The sequence below is a fragment of the Aquarana catesbeiana genome, linkage group LG01 (genome assembly GCF_042186555.1).
Source record: "Aquarana catesbeiana isolate 2022-GZ linkage group LG01, ASM4218655v1, whole genome shotgun sequence".
NCBI classification, from domain to species: Eukaryota; Metazoa; Chordata; class Amphibia; order Anura; family Ranidae; genus Aquarana; species Aquarana catesbeiana.
This window is the reverse complement of record NC_133324.1, coordinates 276,532,026-276,545,313: the sequence shown is the minus strand read 5'-3', so window position 1 is coordinate 276,545,313 and position 13,288 is coordinate 276,532,026. Positions and strand designations below refer to the sequence as shown.

The 13,288-nt window shown below is 42.9% G+C and overlaps 1 protein-coding gene across 4 annotated transcripts in view; it reads left to right on the top strand.

The window, feature by feature from the left end:
• Nucleotides 1-13,288, top strand: part of SEPTIN5 (septin 5) — a 117,754-nt gene that overhangs the window by 45,935 nt on the left and 58,531 nt on the right. For 2 of the 4 annotated variants that reach the window (XM_073628930.1, XM_073628925.1), the window contains exons 1-2: nt 12,016-12,074; nt 12,548-12,622. The exons of 1 other annotated variant lie outside the window; for it this stretch is intronic. In XM_073628930.1, the coding sequence (XP_073485031.1) occupies nt 12,057-12,074; nt 12,548-12,622 (93 nt within the window). In that variant the 5' untranslated portion in view covers nt 12,016-12,056. Of the gene's footprint in view, nt 1-12,015; nt 12,075-12,547; nt 12,623-13,288 lie in introns of those variants that run through there. One more of the 4 variants, XM_073628942.1, reaches the window with a different exon arrangement.

The following is a 13,288-nucleotide window of genomic DNA, read 5'->3' as shown; positions in this document are numbered from 1 at the left end:
TGTTTTTCTTTCCTTGTTGTCGTTGCCATCTGCAGGAGAAATAGTACACTGCGATTACCTGCAGTTATATGCAGATAGCTGCAATAAATCTGTCCTGGACGCAGGCAAATAAATTTTTTCTAACCGCACCAAACCCCATGTAACAAAACTGTTGCTAAATGCAGTGTGTGAATGGGACCATAGGAAAGCATTGTGTGAGTTTAGCTGCGGTAAAAATTGCTGTCCACAGACGCTCTCCATCCAATCTGACAGAGCTTGAGCTATTTTGCAAAGAAGAATGGGCAAAAATTTCACTTTCTAGATCTGCAAAGCTGGTAGAGACATACCCCAAAAGACTTGCAGCTGTAATTGCAGTAAAAGGTGGTTCTACAAAGTATTGACTCAGGGGCTGAATACAAATGCACGCCACACTTTTCAGATTTTTTTTTGTAAAAAATGTTGAAAACCATTTATCATTTTCCTTCCACTTCACAATTATGTGACACTTTGTGTTGGTCTATCACATAAAATCCCCAAAAAATACATTTACGTTTTTGGTTGTAACATGACAAAATGTGGAAAATTTCAAGGTATATGAATACTTTTTCAAGGTACTGTAAATATATACATTGAGGGAAAAAGTATTTGATCCCCTGTTGATTTTGTATGTTTGCCCACTGACAAATAAACAATCAGTCTATAATTTTAATGGTAGGTTTATTTTAACAGTGAGAGACAGAATAACAACAAACATATCCAGAAAAACTAATTTCAAAAGTTATAAATTGATTTGCATTTTAATGAGTGAAATAAGTATTTGATCCCTTTTTAATCAGCAAGATTTTTTGCTCCTAGATGTCGTCTACACCTGTAACAAACTGAGATTAGGAGCACTCCTTTAAAGGGAGTGCTCCTAATCTCAGTTTGTTACCTGTATAAAAGATATCTGTGTACAGAAGCAATCAATCAAATTCCAATCTCTCCACCATGGCCAAGACCAAAGAGCTGTCCAAAGATGTCAGGGACAAGATTGTAGCCCTACACAAGACTGGAATGGGCTACAAGACCATCGCCAAGCAGCTTGGTGAGAGGGTGACAACAGTTGGTGCGATTATTCGCAAATGGAAGAAACACAAAATATAGAATACTTTATTAATCCCAAAGTGAAATTGGGAAATCCCTGTTAATCTGCCTTGGTCTGGGGCTCCATGCAAGATCTCACCTCACAGAGTTTCAATGATTATGAGAACGGTGAGGAATCAATCCAGAACTACACGGGAGAATCTTGTCAATGAACTCAAGGCAGCTGGAACCATAGTCACCAAGAAAACAATTGGTAACACACTACGCCGTGAAGGACTGAAATCCTGCAGTGCCCGCAAGGTCCCCCTGTTCAACAAAGCACATGTACAGGCCTATCTGAACTTTGCTAATGAACATCTGAATGATTCAGAGGAGAACTGGGCGAAAGTGTTGTGGTCAGAGGAGACCAAAATCAAGCTCTTTGGCATCAGCTAAACTTACCATGTTTGGAGGAGGAATGCTGCCTATGACCCACCGTCAAACGTGGAGGTGGAAACATTATGCTTTGGGTTGTTTTTCTGCTAAGGAGATAGAAAAAATTCACTGCATTGAAAAGACGATGGATGGGGCCATTTACCATCAAATCTTAGGCGAGAACCTCCTTCCCTCAGCCGAGGCATTGAAAATTGGTCATGGATGGTTAATCCAACATGACAATGACCCAAAACACAAGACAACAAAGGAGTGGCCCAGGAAGAAGCACATTAAGGTCCTGGAATGGCCTAGCCAGTCCCCAGACCTTATAATCCCATAGAGAATATGTGGAGGGAGCTGAAGGTTCGAGTTACCAAGCATCAGCCTCAAAACCTTAAAGGGGTTGTAAAGGTAAAAATTTTTTCACCTTAATGCATTCTATGCATTAAGGTGAAAAAACTTTTGACAGTACCGCCGCCCCCAGCCCCCCCGTTTTACTTACCTGACGCCTCGAATCTTCGCTCCTCGTCCTCGTCAGCTTCATTGCAGCTCAGCCTGGTCGCTGATTGGCTGCAGTGGATGGATTGAAAGCAGCGCAGCCATTGGCTCGCGCTGCTGTCAATCACATCCGATGACGCGGCGCGCCGGGGGGCGGGGCCGAGTGATACAGCGAGCGGCTATAGCCGCCGGCTGTATCACGGGAGCGCGCCCGCAAGCACTCACCACCGTGCGAGGGAGCTCGCATGAAGGTGGTAAATGCTTGCGGGGAGGAGCTGAAACAGCCGCCGAGGGACCCCAGAAGACCAGGTTCGGGGCCACTCTGTGCAGAACGAGCTGCACAGTGAAGGTAAGTATAACATGTTTGTTATTTTAAAAAAAAAAAAAAACATCTTTACAACCCCTTTAAAGACTTGGAGAGGATCTGCAAAGAGGAGTGGGACAAAATCTCTCCTGAGATGTGTGCAAACCTGGTGGCCAACTACAAGAAACGTCTGACCTCTGTGATTGCCAACAAGGGTTTTGTCACCAAGTACTAAATCATGTTTTGCGAAAGGGTCAAATACTTATTTCACTCATTAAAATGCAAATCAGTTTATAACTTTTTTAATTGCATTTTTTGGATATTTTTGTTGTTATTCTGTCTCTCACTGTTAAAATAAACCTACCATTAAAATTATGGACTGATCATTTTTTTGTCAGTGGGCAAACGTACAAAATCAGCTGTGGATCAAATATTTTTTTCCCTCGCTGTACCTGTATGTATGTATGTAAATATTGTGCTGCAGTAGTGTTGCTGTGCACTGTACTGCCAAAAATGCTGCATATACTTCAACACACACTAAACATAAACAACAAACTCTCCGACTACTTTATAACTACCTTTTTAAAATAAAGGGCACGTGGAAGGAGTTCCTTTTTATGGAAAATGTGTATTTACATGCGCAATAGTATTAATGAGGAATTCTATGTCTGAAGTCTGCATTTGCAGACCTCCTTGCAATAGTGCTTGTTACTTTGCTGTTTGTGGCTTCAGTACTTTCTAAGTCACTGACCCAGCACAAGTATGAATGCCTGGACCGCACACTTAATAGATAGTGACTTGGAAAGCACTAAAGCTATGAGATCAGGATAAGGAGTGGTAGAAATGTAATAAGGAGCAACAAAAGTCCAGTAGTCAAATGGAAGAAGCCAGGTATCTCACTGTACATATTAGCGCGCTGGTAAATAAACAATTTACCCCTCACTGTTGTTGCTAATAGACTGGTCCAGATCTTTTATGTAAAACCATTACCTAGACCAGAGGTCTCTAAACTATGTCCCATGGGCCACATCTGGCCCTGCACATGTGCAGCTCAGTTTACATTTCAGCACTGTGCCTGTGTGGGGGATGACTGAAGTCCTGTTCATATTAAGGAGCAATGTCCTCCAGCAATGGTCACCAAAGACTGACACCCAGAAGAAGCTGGGGAGAAGGTGCTAGCAAGAGACATTGCAAGCATCTGACTGCTGAAGAAAAGGTAAGTGTTGTGGACTTTAGTTTAGCTTTAGGCACTTACAGCGACACCAACATTATTATGAATCAGTTGACATATGAGACCAACTTCAGCCCTCGCTGACAAAATTCTGCTTGGATCTTTGAAAATGACAGGGATTAACTCTCACCTGGTTCAGCCTATGTAATGCCTACAAAATGACATTGCTTCCACAGATTTTATACCTAATCCAAGCGTAACCTATCAATACCCCAGTCGTTCTTTGTTTCTCTATGTACCATGTTAATCAAGCTATAAATGGGGAGACAAAGTAGCCCAGACAACAAGACTTGCTCTTCTCACCCTCCCCATAACAAGCGGTGGCATTATATTACAAAGCTTTACACTTGTCCAAGGTTGGGATGGGGTGTACCTTGCCACAGTATAAATTATTGGCCCGAATTGAACAGCTTTTTCCCCAGTGGCCTTATTGGCTCTTCCTTGGGTCAAACTTTTCCCAAACTCTTAAAGGATACTCTACCATTGGAGCCACTATAGCAGTTATCCACCAAACATTCCACCAAAAGGGGCTATGCCCTTATCCTTCTCCATTAACTCCAATGTTATACAATCCCGAGTTCCCGCTGAGCACTGAAAATAGACAGTTTCAACGACTGGTGGGGACAGGTCGGACTAGATGCATGTACTTTGCAACCCCACAGGGGTGAATGTCGCTACAAGACTCTCGTGTCGTAATACAGCCCCCGCTGAGCTCATGGTTGGCCAATCAGTTGCGCCATTCTCTGCAATCAGTCGCAATATTTATAATATGAAAACGAATGCATTGTGCTATTTTCGACACCTTATCATGCTTCAATCCCCAGACAGAAAGTACCATTTACTAATTGTATGGGGTATCTGTAACATTTCTATGGAAGCTTGCGGGGTCCTGTGATCTAGTGTATTCCCCTTATTGTTACCCTGTATGTTCCTTTGGATTTGACTGCTGGACTGCTATGGGAGCACATGGCTTGTGTGTGTGAGCCTATAAGTCTATGACAGCAATGTGTGTTTGTGATGCTTTTACATGATTTGTACTACAGGCTTGGAATAGCATCTGTAATTGCACAATGCTTAAATAAAGGATTAAAAAAAAAAAAAAAACCTCTACTGAGTAAAATATAAAAATTGCCATTGATGACATCTCCTTTTTATATGCTAGGTACTAGGTTCACATTGTCACACTGGTTCATTATTTTCTAAGTAACCAGCCTAGAAAATGTGGCCGGAGAGTATGCAGTCATGGAGAAGTCAAAAAATCCTGACCTGCATGGCTGTGCAGGGTGCATGTTTTAGAAAGTACTGAATCTGATGGGTCAGTGTAATGCCGCGTACACACGATCGCACATTCCAACAACAAAATCCATGTTTTTTTTCCGATGGATGTTGGCTCAAACTTGTCTTGCATACACACGGTCACACAAATCTTGTTGGAAATTCCGAGCGTCAAGAACACGGTGATGTACAACACGTAGGACGAGCCGAGAAAAATGAAGTTCAGTAGCCAGTGTGGCTCTTCTGCTTGATTCCGAGCACGCGTGGAATTTTGTACGTTGGAATTGTGTACACACGATCGGAATTTCCGACAACGAATTTTGTTGTCAGAAAATTTGAGATCCAGATCTCAAATTTTGTTTGTCGGAAATTCCGACGGAAAATGTTTGATGAAGCCTACACACGGTCGGAATTTCCGACAACAAGGTCCCATCGAACATTTCCCGTCGGAAAACCCGACCATGTGTACGCGGCATAACAGTCAGGGATACTAGAATTTTCAGAAGGAGAGATCAGCAGTGACAGCTCCCACTTCTTTCCTAACAGATTTGAAGCATATATTGACCCTAGATGCCCCCCCCATTCAGTGCTTGCAAGTTTGACAGCTTAGGGCATTAGGCTATTTATTGGTTTAAATACAGCAAACCATCTGCCTCAGTGTTTTAAACGGATAAGAAATTTTTGGTCAACATTCCAGTATTCACAATGTATATGACAATGACAATAGTATGCAAGCACCTATGTATTTGTGGGCTGACTGAAAGATGTTTTATTAGTTGGATTATATTCTAATGTGCAACAATTCTAGGAAGCATAAAGGTAAATTGTAGTCTATTATTAGTGTCTGTTTTTGGCAGCCTCCCTGCTTCCTCAAAGTCAGATTTTTCTCTCCTGCTTTCCCTTGTGATGTCCAGACATCGGTCTTCTCAGACTGGGGTTCGGGATCCTAAACAGCTATGCTGGCCTTACACTGTATGAACTTCGCCCAGATCCTGATGGACCTGCCGAAATTTGCTCAGTGGCTTGCCCTGTTGACTCAGATCCCTTGACTGAAAAATCAGAGGAGCTGGAATACCTTTCAACTGGAACACCCTACTTCAGTGCGACTTCAAAGCCGACTATTCAGTGCAATTTCATTGCAGATTGCTGACTCTCTGTGTGACTTCATTTAACAGATGTCAATGAAAGTCGCAATGAAGTTGCACAGAAATAGTGCAGGAACCTTTTTCAAAGTTGCTGCGACTTGAGTCGCACCGATTTGAACGGTCCCATTGTCACAAATGAGGTGCGACTTGTCATACGACTTTGAACGAACTGTCTAGTCACATGACAAGTCGTCCTGGTCTAAACCATATTTTGACAACTGACAGGGCTGGCTGTCAGAATACAATAGCCACAGCGAAAGAATCATCCCTCCACGCTATATAGCCTGCAGGCTGAATGAAAAAAAAAAAAAATCGGTGTATCGCCAGCCTTAGAGAGGCTGTTCACTAGTTTCCACTAAGCTGACTTAACCTGGAAGCATTCAGCTCTAAGCATTTCCTGATTCAGAGCTGCCATATTCCTGGCAGCAACGGCCGCATATGTTAATCTGTGGTCCTCGATCTGTATGGGCTCAGGGAAGAGGAGGAACATGGGGTCATGGCCAGTGCACTTTTGCATAGAAGGCTTTTCAGAAACAAATTACATGCTGCTAGAACATAGGTGCATGCTATACATACATGCCTTCACATAAGCTGTATGCTGTTTTTTGTATATATACAGTATATATATATATATATATATATATATATATATATATATATTAATACATCAGACACACAAACACGTTTACAATTTGTGGATCTGTTAAGTGGATATGTGTGATGGAAATGAATAATCTGGCATTCACATAATGTATACTGTCCAGTGTGTATACACAGTTGGGTCCATATATATTTGGACACAGGCACATGTTTAGTTTTTTTCAGGTATTTACTAAAACATATTCAAGCTATAGTTATATAATGGGTATAGGCTGAAAGTGCACACTCTCAGGTTTAATTTGAGGGTATGTACATCCAAACCAGAGGAAGGTTGACGAATTACAGCTCTTAAGAATAGCCACCCCCTTTTGCTTCAAAAAGGAAACAAATCCATCAGAGAGATAGCAGCAACATTAGGAGTGGCCAAATCAACCGTTTGGTACATTCTGAGTAAAGAACGCAATGGTGAGCTCAGCAACATATAAAGGTCTAGACGTCCACGGAAGACAACAGTGGTGGATGATCGCAGGATACTCTCTATGGTAAGGAAAAGCCCATTCACAATATCCAGACAAGTGAAGGACACTCTTCAGGAGGTGGGCGTATCATTATCAAAGTCTACAATCCAGAGAAGACTTCACAAGAGCAAATACAGAGGGGTTCACCACAAGCTGCAAACCATTCATAAGCCTGAAGAATAGAAAAGCCAGATTAGACTTTGCCAAAAACATCTAAAAAGCTAGACCAGTTCTGGAAAAGCTATATTTGAATGGATGAAACTAAGATTAATCTGTACCAGAGTGATGGGAAGAAAAAAGTGTGGAGAAGGCTTGGAACAGCTCATGATCCAAACTACACAACACCATCTGTAAAACATGGTGGAGCTTGCAATGTGATAGCTTGGACATGCATGGCTTCCAGTGGCACTGGGTCATTGGTGTTTTTTGATGATGTGACAGAAGCAGCTGGATGAATTTTGCAGTGTTTAGAGATATACTGTGAGCCCAGATTCAGCCAAATGCAGCAAAGTTGATTGGACGGCGCTTCACAGTACAGATGGACAAAGATCCAAAACACACTGCGAAAGCAACCCAGGAGCTTTTGAAGGAAAAGAAGTGGAATATTCTGATTAGGGTTGTCCCGATACCACTTTTTTAAGTCCAAGTACAGATACTTTTTTCAAGTACTCAACGATACCGATAGTTTTTTTTTAATGTCATGTGACAATTTGACTAATGGGCACTGATAGGTGGCACTGATTGTTGGCACTGACTGATGGGGACTGATAGATGGCACTGAGTGATGGGCACTGATAGATGGCACTGACTGATGGGCATTGATAGGTGGCACTGATAGGCGGCACTTATGGGCAATGATAGGTAGCACTGACAAGTGACTGGCACTGATAGGTGGCACTTATTGGCACTGATAGATGGCACTTATGAGCACTGACAGATGGGCACTGATAGGTGGCACTGACTGATATATGGCACTGATAGACGGCACTTATGGGCACTGATAGATGGCACTGATAGGTGGCACTTATGGGCACTGATAGGCGGCACTTATGGGCACTGATAAACGGCACTTATGGGCACTGATAGACGGCACTTATGGGCACTCACAGATGGCACTGATAGGCGGCACTAATGGGCAGGCACTGATGGGCACTGAAATGCAGCATTGATTGGCAATTGCATAATAAATGACATGAATGATGAGAGGAGAGGAAGGATTTTGCAATGCTATATGGCATATAGCATTGCAAAATCCTTCCTTGGCTCTCATCAGTCATATCATTTAACATCTAGTAAGTATGCTGCGGCACCCATATTGGTACACCTTGCACTTGGCTGCAGTAAGCCAGCAGTGGACATCTTGTTACACCCAGCCCGAACTATATGGGCTGGGTGTAACAAGATGTCCGCTGCTGGCTTACTGCAGCCGAGTGCAGGGTGTACCAAGATGGGCGTTGTGTTTACCCTGCGACGGAGACACGGAACGTCAATTCCTGTACTGAATGTGATGGCTCCGGTCACTGTTTTGGAGGAAATATGCAGGGCGCCATGCACCCCTGCCCCGGCCAGCTTACCCTCACGAGGTTCCACTGCTACCAGACCAATCTCCGCTCCGCCCTTTCTGCCAGCTGACTTCCGGTACCAGGTATTGGATCTGGCATCGGGAGCATTTGTGCGAGTACAAGTACTCGCACAAATGCTCGGTATCGGTGCTGATACCGATACTAGTATCGGTATCGGGACAACTCTAATTCTGATCTCAACCCAATTGACCAAGCATTTCACTTTGCTGAAGGCAAAACTAAAAGGCAGAAAGAACAACTGAAGACAGCTGCAGTTAGAGCCTGGCAAAGCATCAGAAAGGAGGAAACCCAGTCCTTGGTAATGTCCATGGGTTCCAGACTTCAGGCAGTCGTTGCCAGTAAAGGATTCTCAACAAAATATTAAAAATGAACATTTTATATATGAATATATTCATTTGTCCAATTACATTTGAGCCCCTGAAAATGGGGGGACTGTGTATAAAAATGGTTGCAGTTCCTAAAATTTGTACTTGATATTTATGTTCAACCCCTTGAATTAAAGCTGAAAGTCTGCACTTCATAGTCATTTGGATTGTTTTGTTTTAATTTTTATTCTGGTTGCATACAGAGCCAAAAAAGTATGAAAGTATGAAAATTGTGCCTGTGTCCAAATATATATGGACCTAACTGTATTATATATATATATATATATACTGTATTATAACTATAACTGACTGTATGATATGTATATACACACAGACACAAGCACGTTTACAATTTGTGCATCTGTTTAGTGGATATATGTGATGGAAATGACGAATCATCTGACATTTGCATCCCTGGGTGTGATGTTATGCTTCCTCTGCAGACTGATGGTAAGGTTGGGAGTGTTATGCTACGTTGCAGCAGAGTCTCATATTCCTCTCGAATGTGTCACTCCAGAGGTGTTTGCATGAATGGCTTCCTTCTTTAGCATAGCAGTCAGTAAATTAGCAGTTAGGACACTCTGAAGCACCAGGGTTGGACTGTGAAGCTGCATTGTATTTAATTGCTGTGCTTCAATGACTGCAGCTGCTCTCTTGTCACATGCAGTGCCAGTCACTCCTTTCCCCAACCCCATAATACCCCAGTGTGTTAAATATTTGCCATTAGTCATGTTTTACAAACACATCTAACTTTTATGTTTTGCTATGTGGATTTAATTGTGAAATGGGGTACAGCAAAAGAAAAAAAAAGATCAATGTTATTTTAGGAAATCTAGCACACATCTCTGATAATATTGTAAATATTAATCTTAGTGTTCTTCACTAATCTGGAGTGCAGATTAATAGTGTAAAGGAAACCTGTTATATACACTTGTGTGACCAACATGATAGTCTAACCATTAGAGAACAGATATAATCTAGTCAACCTCAGGCATCTGTGTTTGGGTTCCTAACTATGAATGGTTGTATTGGAGGCAGTGACTGTCTGCATATAATAGCTGGTAGTGGAGATTCCTTCATCCACACTGCTTAGCATGAATGGGGAAATTGTTCAGCCCACAGGCTCAAGGAGAGACATTTAGCCCTGGTTCACATTGGTGCAATTTCACATGCGATTTGTCATGACAAATTGCATGGCAATTGCTGGCAATGGCACCGTCCTTATCGGTGCGACGCCGCACTGATTTCAAAAAGTAGTTCCTGTACTACATTTGTGATTTCGGGGTGCGATATCCATTGATATCTGTGCAGAAACCCGCACAGATGTCTGTGAAATCACAGTCAAAATCGGGACTGACAAGTGGGAGTGAAATCGCGTGAGTTCAGCTGAACTCGCACGGCTTCATTCCTGCAGCTCAGTGTGAACCTGGGCTTAGCAATGCTAACTTTAGTGTTTCACCTGTGAGGGGAAATAATGCCAATTGGATAAGGTTTTGCAACATGTCTTATTGCTCTTCCTTAAAAAATAACTCCAGCATTGTCAAAGGGATATCGTGAGGGACAGCCCTGTGACAGCACTATGTAAGAGACTGTCCTTTGACAGTACTATGCGAGAAACTGCCCTGTGACAGCACTATGTAAGACTGCCCTGTGACAGCACTATGTAAGAAACTGTCCTGTGACAGCATTATGTGAGAGACTGCCCTGTGACAGCACTATGTAAGAGACTGCCCTGTGACAGCACTATGTAAGAAACTGTCCTGTGACAGCATTATGTGAGAGACTGTCCTGTGACAGCACTATGTGAGGGACTGCCCTGTGACAGCACTATGTAAGACTGTCCTGTGACAGCACTATGTGAGGGACTGCTCTGTGACAGCACTATGTGAGAGACTGTCCTGTGACAGAACTATGCGAGGGACTGCCCTGTGACAGCACTATGTAAGACTGTCCTGTGACAGCACTATGTGAGGGACTGCTCTGTGACAGCACTATGTGAGAGACTGTCCTGTGACAGCACTATGTGAGGGACTGCCCTGTGACAGCACTATGTAAGACTGTCCTGTGACAGCACTATGTGAGGGACTGCTCTGTGACAGCACTATGTGAGGGACTATCCTGTGACAGAACTATGCGAGGGACTGCTCTGTGACAGCACTATGTGAGGGACTATCCTGTGACAGAACTATGCGAGGGACTGCTCTGTGACAGCACTATGTGAGGGACTATCCTGTGACAGAACTATGCGAGGGACTGCTCTGTGACAGAACTATGCAAGGGACTGCTCTGTGACAGAACTATGTGAGGGACTATCCTGTGACAGAACTATGCGAGGGACTGTCCTGTGACAGTACCATGTATGAGACTGCCCTATGGGACACACGGTGTCCTGTAAGAGAGTACTGTATGGTTGGCAGACTCTAATCTCATCTAACATACAGAGCTGCACCAGTCTTTCGCCTTCTCTTCTGGCAGCCAAGGCTCGGGAAGTGACAGCACAGGCCTGATTAGAAGGGCCAGCATTAAAGGAGAAGAGCTCCCCTTTGCAGCACTGCATGGAAGGCCAGAGATGCATAACAAGTATGTCCTCGGCTGGGCTCTTCCATCAACTAGGCATCTGCCTACGTTGGCTTGCTGGTCTGTTCTTTTGTCGCAATCTAGAGACTCTCTTGTCTGTTAAACTGACCAAGCACGGCTGTTTATAAGAATGTCTATTGGATTTTTGTGAACTGGAGCGTATGGAATTGTAGTAATCTGTTGTCGAGCCTCCCATGCGATATTGTGGCATTATAAATGGGCTATATCCCCTATTTTACTTAGCATTCCTCTTGAAAACTTATAAGCTGTCATCTTTATTCAATGTGATTTATTACTGATGCCTTGCCAGTGTCCCTCCTACTCTGACAGTTGTCCCCAGTGCTGTAAGGTGTGCCCCGATGCCTGAGGTTAGGGAGGCATTGACCCCTCCCTGAGTAACAACATCTTCTGGTACAGATATAAAGTTGATATTCGTAAAAGCAAAGTGCTTCAGAATGATTAGGAAAGCCAAATTACTACATCTATGGGTACAGAAAAACAGGTTTGTATTTAATGGAGTGTTTGAATACTATTGCAGCTATGGGATGTTATAGGTTGTAATTTACTGTCTCGCAACTTTCGCCCATTGAACACATGAGAAAGTCATGGATGATCCATGCTTCTTGATGTATGCATAATAAGCAGTGCTCCTCATCCCACATACATGGTGGGGATCTACTGTTCAGTCTCTTATGCACATGGCATATTAATGTAAGTGCAGTATATGTCGGGTTTATTACTTAATCCTGTGGAAAACTCTTTGCCTATAATCCAGCTTTGGCCTCAATAATCTTCTGGAATTTTTTAGGATTTTGTTATTTATTGTTAAAGAACATGAATGCAACAAAGTCCGACTGTCTGCTGTTGTTCCACATAAAAACATAACCTTTTTTTTCCTGGGTTTTAAGGTGGGTTCCAGGGCTCATTTTTACTTTTTACAGTCCCTGAAAAGATGTTTCATTTCATCTCTTCCAGACAGCAGGGTTTGATGGCTTCAGAAGTGGTTTGACATTGGGCTCCCATGAGAGCCGCCCTCAGTCCCTAGCCATGGTAAGAAGATCCGTCTCCTCCTGCTCCTTGCTTGTGGGTTGGTGTAGACTTGGTGTAGGACCTTTCCTTATGGCACTTAGCACCCCGTCCTGCTTGTATCTTTCTCCTCTTGTATTCTGGACTGTTAATGTGTAATACATCTGGCTTTTCAGTAGAGCACCTTTTGTGTCTTCTTCCTCTAGCATGACCTGCACTATTCACTTCCACAACCCTTGTAGAACAGCACCTTCCTATTTTTAAACTCTGTGCTCTCGTCATTTCTTCTCTAGTAGAACAACACTCCCATTCACCCTTTTCCAGGCAATTGCAGTTGTCTCTTCACTGATTTTCGTGCTGCACCTTCTATTTTCAGCTGTTGTTTCTGAATGTTCTTCTTTCTAGGATGCCAACATTCCAGATCCCTTCTATATAGGGCTTTACAGTAGAAGAGCTTTCCCACTCTTATATCTTGTAGCATATTGGACCAGAGAATGATGACTAAATCAATCACATTGGGTCTAGATACAGAAGATGTATAACTGAGGTCTAAGCTAAATAAGCAATTTGAACCGCAAGGAGCCATATCTAGTGAATTTATGTACTGCTTTGTTCTATGGTTCATGGGTTTGTCCTTTGATCAGTAAATACTCATCAAAATGCTGATCATGAAAATTTTCTTTCGTAAAC